The sequence below is a fragment of the Gymnoscopelus microlampas genome (assembly GCF_963454915.1).
Source record: "Gymnoscopelus microlampas genome assembly, chromosome: 15".
NCBI lineage: Eukaryota > Metazoa > Chordata > Actinopteri > Myctophiformes > Myctophidae > Gymnoscopelus > Gymnoscopelus microlampas.
The window spans coordinates 33,447,937-33,467,418 of NC_139952.1; the positions used below are offsets into that span (position 1 = coordinate 33,447,937).

Sequence of the window (19,482 nt, forward strand, 5' to 3'; positions counted from 1 at the left end):
TTGCTCAGGGTCGGGAGGACAACGTCAGGCCTCTGCTCTATATATACAGTGTCTAGACAACAAAAAGGAATTGATATGAGTACTTACAGTATAGGTGAACCAACCAACAGGGAGGATGAGAGTATCCCTTTCTTCATTTCCCCTTGCGTCACACACTGATCCACACCTTTGATGTTAAATACTGTACATCACTCTCATTTCACCCCAGTTGTCTGTTATTTGCATATCAGATTGTAATGGAATACCAGGAATATGATGTGCATATGATATTATGCTTTGAATGTATGGACACGTATTTTGCTTATACACATATTCAAATAACGTGTGTGTGTGTGTGTGTGTGTGTGTGTGTGTGTGTCTGTGTGTGTGTGTGTGTGTGTGTGTGTGTGTGTGTGTGTGTGTGTGTGTGTGTGTGTGTGTGTGTGTGTGTGTGTGTGTGTGTGTGTTTATTAGTCGCAGGGGCAGATAGAGGAGGAGAGACAGAGGGTAAATGCTTCCATTGTCTCTCTGGAAGAAGAACTAGATGGTTGCAGAGACCAGGAGGAACAGTGGAAGACCCTGCTGGAAGCCACATCAGAAGAGCTGAACAGTACTAAGCAAGAGTAAGTGTGTCACTATGGCAGGGAACTCCACATAATGTAAATAATACACATATGCGAAATATCAACATATACAACATGCTCTAATAAGTACTGGATCTTTCTCATTGCCATGTGCAGCTAACTATGTATCTATGTACAGTAGGCTCACTAGGCCTACTCAAGGTAGCTACATGCTCCAAATTAATCCATCCACCCACCTAACTCACTTATCCACCTAAAGTTCCTTATTGATAAGACACCATCATACTCCTTTGAGGGTTGACCCCGCTTCCTTCTGGTTCCGAACTTGCCATTGGAAGGGTGAGTGGGTGGAGAGTAAAAACAATTACGTGTGCTGAGATGACGACCTCACTGCTTATCACCGCTGCTCAGTGACTTCATTTTGTATTAATCCACCCACCCAGTTGTTGGATGGATTAATCTGGAGTTTATAGCTGCCTATAGAGTCAAGGGTTACTTTATCAGTGGCGCCACCTACAGTACACAGTAAAATCCTTATGTTATCATTATTGTTATAAAGCATTGTTAATAGTGCTTGTACTTTAACTATTATACCACAGTGTGATAAGCAGATTATAATGCATTATAAGCATGTTTGTAATGCATTATAGAGTGGGCTTATGAAAATGTACAAGAAATTTATACAAATGTACATACACAATACAGGATCAATGCTGAGACTTAGATTTTACTGCATGGTATTGTTACTGTATGGCACAGGACATTTGTTCAGTCTATTATAACACCATTGTGTCCAACTGGCTTTGGTCCAGAGCTCTTATATTGTATTTCTTTGTAATGCATGCATTCTTTTTCACTCGACTCTTTGTTGGGCAGGAACGTGCAGCCCAGCAGCAGTCAAATGTGAGAGAAGAAATTAATTTCACTGTTTGGTTTGAGAAGCATAGCTTAGTTCCCTGTGATCAAAACCTCATGAGATATGGACATGTGTTTATTTTTTGCGTGTTTATATCTCAAAATATTTACTCTCTAATGACTGACTTTTGATGAGCCTTACTAACTATAATGCTTTTATTATAAAACTTTACCTTATTAATCCTCTAAGCAAATCATCAACCCAGATTTAAACCAATCCAATGAAATTAATTAATTTGATAACCATCTCAATCAAGTTATCATTACCTGTGATTCCTTTTTGTAGGCGTTCAAATCGGTGTACAAAATATTTTGAACACTTTGATCAATTCCAATTAACATGATTGGCATGGATTTGTAAGTGAAATGTAACTGTAGTTTGTCTGTGTTCTTAAGAAGTTAAAGGCGGTATGTGTGGTGATTAATCAAGTAGCAAATATCTCTTCCTAAACGAGACACATTTTGGACGTTGTTTTGCTTTTATCGCTTAGACTCCAAGGGATAAAAACTAAATAACATTCAGAATTTGTCTCTAAGGCTTAGAGTGATGTGCTTAGTTTAGTGCTTAGTTTTCTCCTTTGTTGGTATCTTTGGTGCTGTAGCTATTGAGATTGTGTTTATGTGCGTCTGTGTGTATCTATGCATGCATACACTATTCATGTGTGTGTGGATAGCATCCAAGTTCAATCACATGGCGCTTAGACTGTGTTTGTGTATGTCTTTACTGTCTGTTTCTCCCCAGGCTTCTGAAATCTCGTTTGGAAAAGGAGGAATTTGAGGGAGAGCTGAAGGATCTCCAAGACTCACTTTTGGCAATGAAGAAACAAATGCCGGGGTTTGACGATGAGCACTCGTATGCAGAGGTAATTCGCCTACATGCAAGGGTGCATGGATTAAAGCTCTTATGTGGGACAAATTGTGTGGGTTTATCTTCTCTGTTGGGGGTGTGTGTGTGTGTGTGTGTGTGTGTGTGTGTGTGTGTATTTGCTACTATGCACACATTCATTATTTATATCTTAACCTAAGTCTCTATGGTCTTTATTGTGACTGAAAGCTTCTTCACAATCATAATGTGACACACACACACACACACACACACACACACACACACACACACACACACACACACACACACACACACACACACACACACACACACACACACACACACACACACACACACTGCTATATATGTTACAGTATATCTATTTGTGGGGACTTTCAGTTTCCATGGACAACATTCATTCCCTAACCTCTCACCCTAACCATCACCACACCACTGCATACCTAACCATAACCCTTAACCTTAATTTTAGCCCTAAAATAGCCTCTTGAGAAGCGTGGACCAGAGAAATGTCCTCACAAAGTTATCAGTACTAGTACACACACACACACACACACACACACACACACACACACACACACACACACACACACACACACACACACACACACACACACACACACACACACACACACACACACACACACACACACTCGGACACATCCCTCCCCTCATGAGCATTATTATTCATCTTTGATCACTTAAATCTCAAGGACCTTCAACGTTGCCATGACGATCTGAAGAGGGCGCGCTCAGAGCTCGACCGTCTAAACGCCGAGTTGGACAAGAAGAGTGAAGAGATGGAGGCCCTGAGGAGAGCTGGCGAGGAGAGGGAGGCTGAGCTGAAGGCTGAGATGGACAGGGTGAAGGACCAAGCCAAGAAAGACAAGGCAGAGATGGAGAAAGCGGTGGAGAAGATGAAGGAGGTGAAGTGTCTTCAGGTTTCTAGATCCATGAAAATGTTGGCCTGCAACTCGATTTAAAAAATATGTATCGCACCATACATATTGCCTTTGAAACAGCCTTCCCAGTATCAAGTTCTTCATTGTTAGAGATGATCTCTGTCTCAATTTGTCTTGAGGCATAAGTCTTTAGCCATGCCTCCTTCCTTTCATTGGTTCAGCTGATTCTTTTCATGTTCATGTATTGAATGAACAAATCATGTATAAAGTAAAGTATCCATCCATACCAGCTCAGTGGCCTTGTGGCTATAGTCTCCATCCTGAGATTGGGAGGTCAGAGACCAAAGACTCTGAAAATAGGATTCAATGCCTCCCTGCTTGGCATCAAGGGTTGGATTGGGGGTAAGTCCGTGCTGCCTCACGCTACAGAAACGGGAGATAGGCACCTGCCCTATGGGCCTCGTGGTTCGGCAAGGCTTACTTAAAATATATATAAGGGCTCAGAGGTTCGACATGAATTCACATGATCATTCAGCTTCATGGACCAAGCTAAATCAGATCACATCAAAATGTGTGTCAGGGCCATTTTATGAGGCAGTCCTGTTGGCTATTATTTCATTGCAATGTCCACAAAAATGTTATTGCATTCATGAGGTCAGTCTATTTCACGGAAACAGTCAGCTGTTCCTAAAGGTTATAGCTGTCTGTGTATTAGAATTTCATTTTTAAATTTAGCCCATATGTCTCAAGCTATATTTCTCTCTGTGTCTACAGTCAGTGAAGACCGCAGCAGACCAGGGGACCAACCAGGAGCTTCAGGAAGCAAACACTCGTCTCAGGGAGAGACTGGCCCGCATGGTACTACACAACCACACAATAACCACATGCATATGACTATAGCATTACACACAGGCACATATGTATGGTACAAAGGAACAGCCGTCCCTCGCACAACACTCCCACATATGATTTCCAGTGAAAGGATGTAAAAACCCAGAGTTGATGTGGTAAATTAGCCCACAAGATTCCATTAATTTCAGTATAGTCTAGAAGTATGTATTGGCACATTATCATATTGTATTAACCCATTGAGACCTGAAGCCGATTCTACATGTCTCCTAAATCCCAACAGTTTTCTGAAAAACGTATGTTTCTATATCAGTGGTGCTCAATCTTTTTAATGTCAAGGACCCCCAAAATTATATGTATTTGGCCGTGGACCCCCATCAGAATATTTTGTTCCAGGAACCCCCAGAAGCAACGATTTGAGTTAAAAATGTTCGCTTTAAAAATATATATATTCAAAGATTTGCACACATTTTCACGATTTTTCAAAAATAGCAGATCTACAAGCTCATAGCGCGGCACTCGGTGCCGCGCTGTATATCTGCTATTTTTGAATAGCCCAAAGTGTAAAATAATGCTTTTTAGCTCAAATCTAAAAATGACACAGTTCCAGGTCTTGTTTCAAATATTTTTATTGTGAAGCACAGGTTATAGTTGTACATTTAGCTTCCTTTTTTTTTTAAACAAAAACAAACAGACATAAACACAAAACAGACAGGTAACATGAAAAAAAAAAAAAAAAAAAAAACTTAAGCAAAAAGCAAAGGGACCCTCCCGCCTCCCCTCCCCCTCCCCAGAAGTGCTGCCCCAGGTTACGTGCGACACGGGTCATCCACAAGGATTAGCCTTTCAACCTTTAAGAAAGGAGACTAAAGGCTTCCAAATCTTTTCAAAATCTTTCAGTTTATCTTTGAGTATATATCTGATTCTTTCTAAATGTAAGGACTCTGTCATCTCGTTGAGCCAGAGTTTGATTGTGGGGGTCTCTTTCTTCTTCCAAAATAAAAGTATCAATTTTTTTGCAGCAATAAGGCCATATGAAAGAAGGCGTTGTTGAGGTAGTTGTAATTTCTTCATCCCTTCTGATACCCCCAGGATGACTAACACTGGGTCTGGATCTATCTCTACCTCTAGTATATTGGAAAATAGTCTGAATATCTCTATCCAAAAATTCTGTAGGTTGGGACACAGGGCATAACTGTGCAGTAGCGTTGCATCTGCTGATTTGCACTTATCACATTGGGGGGAGGTGTCTGGGAATATTTTGTGTAATTTTACTTTTGAGTAATGTAACCTATGTAATATTTTGAATTGTATTAAACAATGGCGTGCATTAATCGAACAGGTCTTAATGGGTTAAAGCATGTTTAACCACAAATTGATATGGTCCCTGGGAAAAGAAATTGATATACAAACATAATTCAAGCGTCCATGACTTCTTTAACTGTGCAATGATGTTTAGTAATAATGACTCGTTATTCGGCAACATTGACTCAATTATTCAGGTAAATTTGTTTGTTTGTTTGTTGTTTTAATGAGAAAATGTAAACTAACGCAAATTAAAGACAAATTGTCCACCTCTCTGCCCTCACTCTACAATGTCCTTTGAATAAATGATTGCATAAGAATTATCATTAACATAATACCCATATCAGCACACATGGTTTCATTCATTCACTTTTCAATTCACATACAGCAAAGCCCCCTCATATCTACTGTACACAGTAACATCCAGAGTGTTAATATTTAAATGAACACACTGGACATTGCTGCATGAACCCAGGGTATTGAACCATGCATGTGTTCCTGCTCTCCAGAGGATTCACTCCAGTGCGCCCCTGGCCTCGGACAGCGAGGAGACACTGGAGGCCCTGGAGGACGACAACCGCTCCCTGAAGTCTCAGCTGGAGGAGGCCAAGAGAGGAGTGTCCCGCCTGGGGAAGGAGCGGGACGAGCTGAGCCGGCGGCTGGAGGAGCGGGACGTGGAGAGGGATGCGCTGAGGCGGGGCAAGAATGACCTGGAGGAGCAGAAGAGACTCCTGGACCGCGCCCTGGACAAGATCAACAAGGAGGTGGGTGCACTTATACTCAATTGCGCGCCAGTGTCTCTCTCACATCTTTTCACTTTTATTTTACTTTTACTAAACCAGGGGTCCCCAACTTTTTTGCACCGAGGGCTACTCTCATGTAGTCAATATTTTAATAGACTGCCGGCGGGGTCTACGAAACCTATTAAATATGTAGGCATATTCATTATTAATTTCGCTCTATTTATACTTGCATAATGGGGTTGCTTTCTATTGATGTCCTGTTATCTGACTTTTTTATTTTCTTTCTTTGTTTCTCTATTCTTATGACTATATTTTGTAATTGCAAATCATTGTAGCTTGCACGGAAAATAATGTTTCTGGTTTGTTCCTTCTTCACAAAGTTTATTGGTTGAGATGTAATGCTCAAACTCCAGTTTTAGCATTACTTCACTTGCAGTGAAGCTATTATGATCACGCACCAGCTGGGAGAAGGATGGTCTCAGTCAGTCTCCCCAAATTCCTGCTAATGTTGGAGCATGTCAAGTATGCCCCTCTTCACTCACTGTCCCCATAGTTCCAGTTTGGCTTTGAATGAAACCACTTTATCTGCCAACTTAAATTCAACAATTTAAACTAAGATTTTTCTTTTCTACTGACGAAACAAAGCTTTTACACATTTGAGTGTAGGTAGGAAGGTGTGTGACAGAAGATCTTGGGATGACAACAAAGAAAGCCAGAACTGTTTTCACTTCACTCACAATGATATCACTATTTTCTAAATGAACAAAAACAATGTATTGATGAAAGGCCCTTTCACCGAAATGTTGTTTTAAGCTGATGACTGTCCGCAAACTAAAGCACCAGATTTGTTTTTTGTTAATAATAATTGGTTTTAATCACAAGACATGGGAGTTCTTTGTTTCTGTTTTCTATTGAATATAAGCTTAGTTAATTTATTTTAATCACTTTGTCATGACAAGACACTTCATTAGGCACAAAATTGGAAACATCCTGAATACATCAGAAATAACTCTCTCTCTCTCTTTGTCTTTTCATCCACCCTGTCCAGATGGAGCTTATGATGTCAGAGTCCCGTCAGTCTGTGGTGACTCTGCAGACCCAGCTGGATGAGTACCGGGAGCGCTCCAGGAAGGACCTGCTGGATGCCCAGCGCAACAGCAAGGACAGGTTGGCCGAGCTGCAGCGGGCTCAGGGCAACCTCAAAACACTGCAGGAAGAGGTATGGAACAGTACACACAAGGGCCTAAAATAAAATGGTTGGCAAAGTGTTTTGTTCTTATTTTGATTTACTCAGGGAAGTGTAGCCCCTTTTACAGCAATGGGAAAATGTCCAAGCAGTGTAATCTAGATCATCAGCTGATCAAGAATAAAGAGAAACTAAACCTCCGCTCACCTCCTCCCCCCCTGGTGTTCAGGTTTCTCGTCTGAAGAAGGATCTACTGGTGTGTGGCGAGGAGAGAGACAGCGCCCAGCTGGAGAGAGACCTGCTCAGCAGTCGCCTCAAACACTTAGAGAGCGAGCTGGATGCGGAGAAGAGCAGCCACGGTGAACGTGCCCGAGAGGTCAGGGGGTTAGAGGTGAGGGGTTAAGAAGCACTGGTGGTTGGTCAAAAGGTCACTGGGGGGTCTAAAGATGGTGGTGAGGGTCAAACAACCGGCTGAGGTGGTGTGACTGGATGGTTTTCCATGACGAGGTCAAGAAATCAGAAATAACTGTAAAGGCGCTCGGGTGGCACAGTGGTAAAGTTCCTGCCCACCACTGCAGAGATTATGGATTTGAATCCTCCGTGGTTCCTCCAGCTTGGCCAGGCACTCCCAAAAAATACAATTGGCCGTGATCGAAGGTGGGAACCTGAGAGGGGAGGGCAATCTCTGTCACTGCACTAGTGATTCGTACATGTTGGTCTGGGGCCAGGGCGCCTGTTCAGCAGGGAGAGGAACTGGGAGGAATAGTGTGTTCCTCCACATCCATTACGTCTTGCCCGCAAGGTGTAGAGGTTAGCAAAAAATAAATGAAATGCTCTGTAGTGAGGCTACAGTTATTTTTTATTACATCACCTTGTCAGGGAAAAGTCACACCATCTCTCTACCGCCCGCGCGTGCGTATGCGCGTGCGTGTGTGTATGCGCGTGCGTGTGTGCACGTGCGTGCATACACATTTTTTATTAATGGACATTTCTTTGTGTGTTTCTCAGGATAAAATTAAGACTCTGGAGATTGAGTTGGATGAGGAGCGGAGCAGCGTGGAGCTTCTGAACGACCGCATTGCACGGAGCAGAGAGCAGGTACTGCTAAAATCCCCTGTGAACATGGAAATAATTTGAATATGAACCACGCATGCAAAGACACTGGGACAAAAAAAGATTTCCATATAGATTGCAGTGTTCAGCACAGCCCTGTGGCCTACATGTTCTTCTCTTTATATTCCCTCTCCATTGCTCGTTCTTTCACAGATTGACCAGCTGCGAGCAGACCTGTTGCAGGAACGCTCTGCAAGACATGACCTGGAGATGGACAAGAGTGCACTGGAGAGACAGGTACTGACCACACACTATACAACGTTTATCTCTCGCCACATGATGAGCATTGCGGCAAGTATCACACAACAAGTGTATTATTTTCAGTTGAAAATACGTCATTTTTGATGAACGAAAGGGTTGTGTTTGAGGGATAATGCACTGAGAGCAAGTCAGTTACGAGAAGATAACTGCACGACGAATGGGGTGGTATGACCCTGAATTGTTTAACCTGTCTGAAGTGCCGTTACTGTGATTTGCTCACTTAATATAATACCATGCTATAATACCCCGGCTAACTTGTGTCTCCATAATTGCCAAAAATATAAAATGTTAAATTAGAAAAGTCTTAACGTATTTCTCTATTATTGAGTGGCCTTGTGAGCCAGTCTCTGTTTCACTACACATTAAACAAGAGATTATCAGTCAATGTAGCTTCAGTAACATCACCAGGTGTAGCTAATAAAAATTAAATTAAAAAAAGACTACTTCCATGAAATACCGTGTACAGAATTGTGGTTTTCAGCTGCAAACCAATTCTACACGTCTGTTCTCATTACCAGTGTTATAGAGAATTAACTTACTATACCTCCTCATGACACATCCGAATGGCATATTTGCCCTTGGTGGCATATTTTGATGCCATGGTACAAGAAGTATATAAATTAGCTGTAATGAAGACCTGCACACACGAATGCATATACTGTACAGTGGCGCGGGAAGGGGGGGGCTACGGGGGCTGCAGCCCCCCTGATGATGGGAAGGGATTTAAAAAAAAAAAAAGTATTACATTTAAATTGAATTAAAAGAATTAAATAACGTAACCCTAACCTAACCCTAACCTTAAAACCGAAATAAAGTAAAGGAAAAAAAGTGCCAAAACCCACCCAAACCCGCACATTTTTCGACCCGAACCCGCAAAAAAATTGCATGCATCAAGCGGATTCCCCCGACGCTCAGCCCCCCTGGCTATTAAGTACTTCCCGCGCGCCTGATACTGTACGTAGGTCACACACACACACACACACACACACACACACACACACACACACACACACACACACACACACACACACACAGGGGTTAACCACTTATTTTGGGCACTATTTTACTTAAACAAATAGTGAAATAGCTGATCGGCTATTTGCCTTTTTTGTTGTACAACAAAGTGGTTTATTGGTTAATTGACCTGGTCTTCATCGTTTCCCCTCACAGGTGAAGGAGCTGAAATGTCGTGTGGCAGACATGGAAGGCCAGAGCAGGCCCTCTACCGGTATAACCATGCTGGAGAACAAAGTACAGGAGCTAGAGGAGAGGCTACACAGCGAGGAGAGGTAGTTTCCCCACAAACACAGACACACTCACTCAACATGGAGGAGTGTGATCAATAAATGCTGTCGCTGAAATTATAGGTGTATAGAGAGCTGCAGGAATGATGTGATCTTTTACTCAGAAGTTCCTCCAACCATGTGTTCCCCCCGCAGATTTACAATGGCACTTATGTATTGGGTTTCAGATAAATGAACAATTTTCACCCTGGCGTCCCTATTTTGGGCTTGTATTGGGTTTCAGATAAATTAACAATTTTCACCCTGGCGTCCCTATTTTGGACATGTGATTCTTTAAAAGATTGCTGATCTACAAGCTGATCTACAAGCTTGTATTTTTATGTTTGAATAGGGCTTCAGTGGTTAATATAATGTAGAGGGAAATGCGTTCAGTGGCTACTTAGTGTAAATTAGTATTTGTCTTAAACTGATGTGTGGCCTCCACATTTGCTCTCCCAGAGAGAAGGCCAGTATCCAGGCGTCTCACAGACGGATGGAGAGGAAACTGAAGGATGTGAACGCCACTCTGGACCAGGAGAGGAGCCAACATGCTGAGCAGAGAGACCAGGTAAACTTACTGTACTGTATATTGTAACTGGGAATATGCTGATCACAGTCAGGTCAAATAGTGTTTGTTTTAGTTTGCTTGCTTTATCTTATTTGTAAGATAAGGTTGGAATTCAGATAATGTCAGGTAAGGCTCTCAGTCACAGCAATATACCTACTAAAGGCTCTCAGTCACAGCAATGTACCTACTAAATTAACTTTCTGGCACTCACGTTATTATCAAACAACATCCATTTCATACTCCAACCAGTTACGAGAAATTGAGGTACGGTATTTACTGGAGTAATTTGCCCATGTCTCCTGCTGATTCTCAAAATCAGAGAATAACCACGTTGGATGACCACTTTCACTATAGGCTAATACTAGTATGGACAATTGATTGTTGTTGTTTTTTGGTGTGTGTTTCACATTGCCCACCTATTGCACACCTGTCTGACCTTAAGGGAAAAAAAGAAAGAAATCTCAGGAAGGATCACAAAAGAGAGAACCAGTTTCCTGAGGTTTCTTCGTTTTCTTTTGTTTTCTTGGGAGTTTTTTCCTTGCTCGATTGAGGGTCTAAGGATAGGAGGTGTCGTTTGTTTCAGTAACTGGGTTAGGGTTAGGGTTATGTAATGAGAGCTCTTGGAGATTTTGTTCTCTGCATTTGATACAACCTAACTATTAGGAGCAGTGTGCTGCCACCTAGGGGTGCTAGGGAAACAGTTAGACGTGCAGAGCCCTATCTTGCCTTACCCCTTAAGTTCAAACTTCTTTGGCATTTGTTTTACTATTTTGAAAAACATTTTAAAATAGTAAAAATAGCCGATCTACATCGACACGTTGTGAGCTTATAGATCGGCTATTTGTACTATTTTTAAATGTTTTTAAAAATAGTTCAAAATGCCAAAAAGGTTTAGGCATAAAAGGGGTAAGGCGAGGCAAGATAGGGCACTCAGTGTCTTGCTCAAGGACACTTTGACATGAAGCCAGGAGAATAGAACCAGGGACCTTTCGGTTCCCAGACGGCTGCTCTACCTCTTGAGCCACTGCTGCCAGTAAATGGCATTAAATGTGGGCCTGTAAAGCCCATTAAATGTGGGCCTGTAAAGCCCTTTAAGACTGTAACAGTGATTAAAGGCTGTACAAATGAACCTGACTGGCTAATATTAGCTGTACACTCTATGTCCAAACTTAACCTCGCTTGGTCACCAGAACTTTCCCTAACCTCCTATCCCCTTTCTGCTGCCCTGCCATGTTTCTCTTTTTGATGACGTTTAACCTTTCTGACTGCCCTCCCATAAACCCCTGTATGCCCCTGTAACCCCTGTATGCCACACCTCCTGTTCTCCACCCTTCTCTGTCCACTCCTCCCATCTTCCTCTATCACACATAACCCACCCTCCTGCAACTCTGTTTCTGTGCCTGTACGCCTCATTCCTTCCATGACCTTCCTCTCCAAACCTCCTGTAACGTCCTTATGGGAGAGGTTACATTTGGGTGTCGTTGGCTGCAGGCGGACAGCCACAGGGTGGCGCTCTGGAGCAGCAGTCAACAACTGTAATTAATCGGGGTGAGTGACTGGCTTTCAAAGTCAGCCGAGTTGATTACAGGTGATGACTGTGACAACAAGCCACACTGCTGCACCCGCTGCACCCTCACCTCTTGCATCCTCTGTTGTTCCCCCTCCAACCTTCTCTCTTCTCCAAATGATACATTTCATCTCCAACCGTGTGCCTCTCTCTTCCGCTGCCATGGGCCGTATTCACACGGTGGCCATTTTGCTCTTACATTATACCCAGGGGCAGGAACCCCCACACAAGAGCAAAACATCTGCCGTGTGAATATGGTCAGTTTCTATCATTCCAACACCCGACCTTCTCTCTCTGCCCCCCATTCTCTCCAAAACCATCGGTTCTAGCTCTGCCCCCTGCTTTCTAAAGCCTCCACTCCGAGTCCTCTCCCAACCTCCTGTATTGTCCCCGTAACCCTTCCTGCATCTCCCTCGTTCGCTCCCCTCTAACCCCCCGCACGTCTCCCTCTGTTCCCAGCTGTCCCTGCGCGTGAAGGCTCTGAAGCGACAGGTGGACGAGAGTGAGGGGGAGGTGGAGCGCCTGGAGGGAGTCCGCCGCAAAGTCCTACGGGACCTGGAGGAGCAGCAGGAGCTCCAGGAAGCCCTGCAAGCCAAAGTCACAGCACTGGAGTCTGAGATGAAGTAGGACCACACGCAATACTGGAACTCAATCCAATCGCCCCTATCGCAAATATAATAATTATTAAAATAATCATGAACATAATAAAATGTATTTGGAAATATTAAGGTATGAACATGACATTATACATCACATTAAAACATTTGTTTTATAATATTGTGGAATTAGGCTCTGTAGGCCTGTATGATTTTAAAGTGACTTCAGAATATATCTATTCGTGATATGCTTGTTTTAAGCATGCATTTACATAGGTACACTTGTATGCCACATAGGCCTATTACGGATCAATGTTGTACTTTCCACCAGATGGCAGCACCCTATAATTACTTAAATCAATGTCTTGCAATATACCAAACACAAAGACATTGAAACTCCCCGGGCAAAGTGATCACATGCAAACATCTGTTATTGGAAACTGGTTTCCGTAGCTATTCAGCAGCCAGCAACTCATAAAAGTAGGCAAATTTTCTGTAACCAGAGATGGTGTTGCAATTAAAACCACTGCCTCTGGAACATGTAAGCCTGCTGGCCTAGAATCAAAGCACACCAAAGTCCTCCTCTTCTGGCCACTTCTGGCCCTCCAGTAGGCCGTTGTTACTGACTTCTTTCTATTATGGGTGAACAAAATAAGCTCTCTCTTTAGGGGGACTAATTATGTGGGGACCCCCAGGGGGGTCCCGACGAACCACTGAGTTAGTGACTGAGTGAATGTGTGCAGTGCGGTTGTTCATCCTCTCTTTTACATTTGACTGTCTCAGGCGGAAGGGGCAGCAAACGCGTCGCTCGGTGCTGGGCTCCTCCAACCTGAGCTCAGAGGACGAGGACGGCTTCTACGACGGCAACAGCATCACCTCCATCCTCAACGAGAGCCACCTTCAGACCACCAACTGCTAGACAATCTTTTAGCCATGACGTCAGGCCCTAGTATATGTGAATATGGAAAGGGAAATTGATGTCACGTGAGTGTGTCGGAGGTGCAAACAAAGGTGCTTCTTGCATGGCTCTGGAAGTTGAGCTTAACCATACTTAACCATAGTTTTACACGTGGGCTTAAGAATATATCGCTTTATATGATCAGTCTTACAAACTCGATGCTGATACCTGTGTTGTTTGCACCTCCGAGACAATGGTGGATTCGGCCACGTCCTCCAAATACCCGCATGTGTGAAGAGAGGATAGAGTGGGGGAAGACAGCATGAAGTCATGTAAATAGGAAAAAGAAAACATATAAGAAGAAATAGAGAATGTTCTATTGAAAATATTTCAGTGAAAAAGTTGCATATTCTACAAAGATTTTCATAGAGAGGTACTCAGGGCTTGAAAAACTAAGTTGTATGGTAAACTAAGTTGCCAAGCGCTACATAATTGCCTTGTAGTTTATAGAGCTGCAGTTATAGTCAGATATTGCTCAGAATGTGACAGGTTGCCAGGAAAATGAGATTCCATCTTGGTACCTTGTGCAGTTATTGCTTAACTGTTTTGCTTTCATTTCCCATAAGTCATAAATTTGAAAAGAAGTCTTTGTTTGTCTGGGTTCAGTTGAGACATTACAAGAACAGAAAAACAGGGTATTGTTCTACTCTATATGCTTCAGCTTGACTAAAACTCTCGAAAGACATTTCCAGCTGTATGCACTTGCTCATGAAAACTGTGGTACACACATTAATGCCACGTGGTTTCTCGGTTAACGCTGTAATTATTTTAGATTTGGTTAGATTTATGCACGGTTTTCCAACTTGAAATATTTGTGCCGTTTTAAAACCAAAAGAATTGGCTTGCATATTTTGCCGGAGGTATGTCCGGATTCTACAGTTCTACAGTATGTGCTTGTTTTAGCCTGGGCGTGACATGTTGCATATCGTAACTGTCGGGAGGGAACTTTGTATGTCCAATGCTGTTACTTTTCAGGAAATTGAAAAAAAGAGAACCTGTGCTGTCATAGGATGAAGTATAAGATGGGGCATTCATTTATGAAACGGGAATATGAAATATGGGGATTTACAACCTTTCTGCCCGAGCGTGACAATATGTCACTGTCATTTGCCGTTCTGTTACAGTACCTTGGTGTTGGTTTTCATTTTGTAATCCAAAGTGATGTCAAAGAATTCTTCTTTTTTTTTACCCTCTGCTGTGACAATGACAGGCCATAGAACTGAGCCTATACTGTATTTTTGCACTCTTGTAGCCATGCACACCTGCTTTCCAAGACAATCAGATATATAGTAGCACCATGTACAGTACCTTCAAAAGTGAATAATCACTATAATTTTTATATACGGCCATATTTCTCAAATGGTCCCCTATATGTCTGTTTATTTATATTAGTTTGAGTGCACGTTGTCACTGAAATGCCTTAAAATTGATGTTCTAGTCACTGCTGGTGTTGTATGCTGCTGTAATTAATTGAATCATATTCCATGTGCTTGCTAGTGCTTGATCCTATTCAACAAATTGTTACGTTAGACTATAAGTGTTTTGCATTCTTTGTTGCACCCACCTTATAATGAATGTGATGATTAGTAGGTGAATTTTTGACAATACATTTAAGCCAATGCTTGATTATACTATGAAGTTAAAATTTGACTTGGATATTTCAAATAAATGTAGGATCCTGTGTATTATGAAAGATGTATGCTGAATTCTTGTAATGTTTTTTCTAGTTTGCATATTCAGTTAGTATGCTGTCGTGACATCTCATATTTAATTGTATTGTTATAATAATGTCAGGTAGTTTATTGAAATCTCTTCTGTTCTTCTGCCTTGTCTGTTCTGCTGAGTGGGCATTAATGTAGCCAACAGCACACTTCTTCACTTAATTAAAGTGTTAGTGTTTCTAACTATGTTTTACTTCCTTTTATTTTACAAAACACTGTAACCTTGTTTAGAGACGTTTTATAGAAATATTATATGGGGCACGCCGGTGACTCACTGAGTAAGAGCTCATAAATATAAGTAAGGCTATATTCCTTCTTGTGCTTAACTGCATGTCACCCCCCCCTCAATCCCTCACCTTTCCTGTCTCTCTATTCATTGTACTTATCTAAACTAAGGCCTAAAATGAAATACATTTTGCTTATCGAATTTTACAGTGCACTACAATAGGTAATACCTTGATAGATGTGGAACGTTTTTACAATCATTAAATCCAATATCATTAGTCAAAAATGACAGTGTAAACATAAGTCACATAAGTAGAGTGCAAGGGACAGAGTAGTATATAGAAGAAGTATTAAACTGTGCACTTAAAAAATTGCTCCGCAGGGCCCATGGAAGCCACATAGCCTACTGTATGCCACTCTGTCCTGGGTGGCGCCAGCGTCATTGCAAATACCACATTGACATTGCAACATGCCTGGGTGCCTTTTCATATACCTCCTACTCTCTGGGAGGGGTGGCCTTTTAGTGGCATGCTTCAACCCATCAAACATTGTTTGCCCTTGCAAAATATCCATTAAATCACCTCTCATGTCTGGCTCATCCTATTAAACCTGCTTGCCTCTGAGTTGTGAAAGAGTCTTGAAGAAACAGCATGCAGGATGCAGGATGCATACAGGTATGTCAATAAGGAAACAGGTTGCGGTTTGAGGCAAAAGGAAGAAGTTCCTACTGTTTCCTATAAATGAGACTGTCACGTGTCACCTGCGATTGTATTACTTTGAGCTTTATTGACTATTGTACATTCAAGGACTACATATGCAAAAGAGTAGAATTTTCTTCTAATATGTATGTTGTATACTGTCCTCCTTTTTTTCCACAGAAGTGGGGCTGTTCTGTATGCTAGATGGGGCATAAAAGTTCTGAAATTTGTACAGCATAATAGGCTAAAGAAAGTATTTTAGAACAGAAAGCACTCACTCATCAGTAATGAATGATAATTACTAAGTCTAGCCCAGTGGTTCTCAACCTTTTCAGGCCGCGACCCCCCAAAATAATGCGAGGCGTTGTGAGCTTGTAGCTATCAGCTATTTTCAAAATGTTTGCCTCTTTCATATATTATTTGACAATTTGGCCAATATTTCACCAGTTTTTATAGTTTGTTGATTACCTTTAATGCAGTAATGGTCTTTTTTAATTTCATTTATTTTTTCTTTAGGTATTAAAAAGGTCTTAAAAGTCCTTAAATTGTCACTTTACTGTCATCTGAGGACCCCCCAAAACCCACAGGTTGAGAACCACTGGTCTAGCCTATACTCTATGAATGGACTATTACATTTTGGCTCAGAAAATCCATCCATAACCTGGCCATAAGAAAGAATGACTGAAAATCTGTGTTACTGATTGAATCTACCTCGACATTATAAGTAGCCACCGGTTACGTATAGTAGTATTGTGCCGTGAGGAGGTGATATGGGCTTTAAGCGGCTTGGTCATGATGACTGGTCTGAGTGCAAGAGGGTGGTGTTCACAGATAATAGGCCTACCTGTTCAGTGCTCAACTTGCTATTGCCTTTTGTCAGTACTGGACAAAATGTAGGGCTATACCTAACCAAACAAGGGACTTTTGCTAAATAACAGCATTTATGTGCTTTACTTTATTGCATCATTTCATCTGTTTTATGCACAAATGATTCTCTGAAGGCAAACAACTGTAAGACGTATGAGAAAGTGGTAGCTCTTGATAATCCAACTTGTCGTCATCATTATAATTGGTGTTTATCAAAAGAACTGGGTGTGCGTCAATGTGCTTTTAGATTATCTAATGGTTTTCCAAAAAATACACCATGTAGCCAGGCTACACGCACTGTTCATCACTCTTAAACTTATCCCTGTCTTTAACTTGCAAGAAAAAGTGTCAATTAAACAACCGCGCAACCTAGCATTGGTGACTCATTGTAATTATGTTAGTAGTCAGAAAAAAAGAGATGGGTTGGAGGACATTGAACACGTGGAGAAAGTGCTGCTGAAATAAATCATGGCAGTATAGTCAGAGGTGATTATTGAGGTCAGGACTGACAAGTGAACAATAGATAAGTATTGGTCCAGACAAGGTTGCCATGAATTTAGATATACAGTATCGTGTTTACTTAGGGTTGGGCTTTATAGTGAACTCTGAACTGCTTGAATTTATGTCATTCTTACCATTGGAGTAATTGCACTGTGAGGTTACAGGCGCAAAAAGGAAAGGTACTGGGCTTAATAGCATCATTGTATTTTACATAATGCTCTACATTCCTGATGGATGCGTTTATTCAAAGCAGCAGTAAATGTGAAAGGTAACTTATGAACATTTCAAGAACCCTATAGTATAGACTGACATTGACCCTTAAAGATATAATAGGCCTACTGTAGAATCCTGGAGTGCATATTGGACAAGGAAGGGACATCCCAGCATGCCTCAGGGCGCACACACATTCATTTTATTTACTTTATGTATTGCCCCTCCTTATTTCCTTTCTTCTTCCGATCTCTTTGCCGAAAATAGCCGAACTTCAAGCTCATCTGCTATTTTTGACAAATGATCGCCCCAGAACAGATGGGTTTTTCATTTCATGTGTTTAAATTATTATTACTGAAAGCACATTCCTTCCTCGAGGGCTCCATTGTTTGAGCGAGTTAGTTGGAGACACAACTTGTGAGAGAGGAAGTTGCTCAGTCAGCAGGCCTTATGCAAGGATTTTGTCCTGACAGACACGTGCAGGTTTGTCTCAGTAACAGGCCCCTTTTTGAGCCAGGCCTGTCATCATCTGTTGTTTTTATCAATCTTTTATTAAGAGTCTTCTTAGCTTTGTATCTGCTGCTTTTCCAGCCTCACAATAACATTTTTCAGCATTGTCAAGATCTGATTATGAAGATTACCGGACAGAAACAAACCATAGTTATTTGAGTAACCGTAAATCCTCTGCAAAGCTGCAAGTGTTTTGGTTTCTCCTGGACATGTTTTGGCAGGTGAATTTTCCCAGGTCATCGTTACTGTATGTTTTACCCACTTGCAAAACCAACTGTCATTCATCCCCTCAGCAATACTTTGACTTGCTTCGTAGATTTGTATTCATTTGTTTTTTTGTTTTGTTGATATGTTTTTGTGCTTTCTCTGTGTGTGTGTGTGTGTGTGTGTGTGTGTGTGTGTGTGTGTGCGCGCGTGCGCGTGCGCGTGTGTGTGTGTCTGACATAAATAAATGGTTAAAATGTGTGTACATAGCTCCAGTTCCAGCAAGCTACTATAAAGACAATAGTAGGATGCCCTACGAGAAGCAGAATGAGTCAAGCACATAATATGGGCTTCTAACCACCGGGCCTCGGCTGCTGCCAGATAAACAGACAGAGTGCGTATCCATCTTACCCTCGGCCTCGCCACTCATGAAAGGTGACTGAGGAGACAGAAGCCAGGCCATCTATCGATGTCTGGTTGCTATTGTGACGGCCTTCCCCCCTCTGCCTGTCTGGGGCTGGCGCTTTCCCATCAGGGGAAGCGATTGGCAGAGTGGGGCAGGCTGTCTCACCTGAGGGTGATTGGGGGAATTCTATATAAGGTTAAGGAAACTAGAGGCAACACTCTCTCTTCTCCCCCAGTGAGCAGCTGCTCTAATTTGGGTTCCTGCTTTTATTGTTGGTTATACATTCACACACATGCACACACCATGCTCCACTCATACATACACCGCACACATGCGCACACCATGCTCCACTCATACATACACTGCAGAGTGCAGACACTACTAATACCTACCATTTATTCACACCTCATTGCTGTATGTGTTCATTATTCTTTACTTTAGGGCATTTAAGTTTAAATGACTTTTATTTTATTTACCTCTTGTGTGG

At 42.0% G+C, this 19,482-nt stretch overlaps 1 protein-coding gene across 4 annotated transcripts in view; it reads left to right on the forward strand.

Annotated features, from left to right (window-relative positions):
- The window catches only part of cgnb (cingulin b), a 32,538-nt gene extending 16,985 nt beyond the window's left edge, over nt 1-15,553 (forward strand). For 3 of the 4 annotated variants that reach the window (XM_084079603.1, XM_084079601.1, XM_084079604.1), the window contains exons 8-21: nt 454-602; nt 1,440-1,466; nt 2,221-2,341; nt 3,036-3,248; nt 3,999-4,082; nt 5,888-6,142; nt 7,170-7,340; nt 7,537-7,698; nt 8,316-8,405; nt 8,574-8,657; nt 9,852-9,970; nt 10,424-10,532; nt 12,559-12,722; nt 13,479-15,553. In XM_084079603.1, the coding sequence (XP_083935729.1) occupies nt 454-602; nt 1,440-1,466; nt 2,221-2,341; nt 3,036-3,248; nt 3,999-4,082; nt 5,888-6,142; nt 7,170-7,340; nt 7,537-7,698; nt 8,316-8,405; nt 8,574-8,657; nt 9,852-9,970; nt 10,424-10,532; nt 12,559-12,722; nt 13,479-13,614 (1,884 nt within the window). In that variant the 3' untranslated portion in view covers nt 13,615-15,553. The remainder of the gene's footprint in view (nt 1-453; nt 603-1,439; nt 1,467-2,220; nt 2,342-3,035; nt 3,249-3,998; nt 4,083-5,887; nt 6,143-7,169; nt 7,341-7,536; nt 7,699-8,315; nt 8,406-8,573; nt 8,658-9,851; nt 9,971-10,423; nt 10,533-12,558; nt 12,723-13,478) is intronic. The other variant, XM_084079602.1, reaches the window with a different exon arrangement.
- The last annotated feature ends 3,929 nt before the right edge of the window (nt 15,554-19,482 follow it).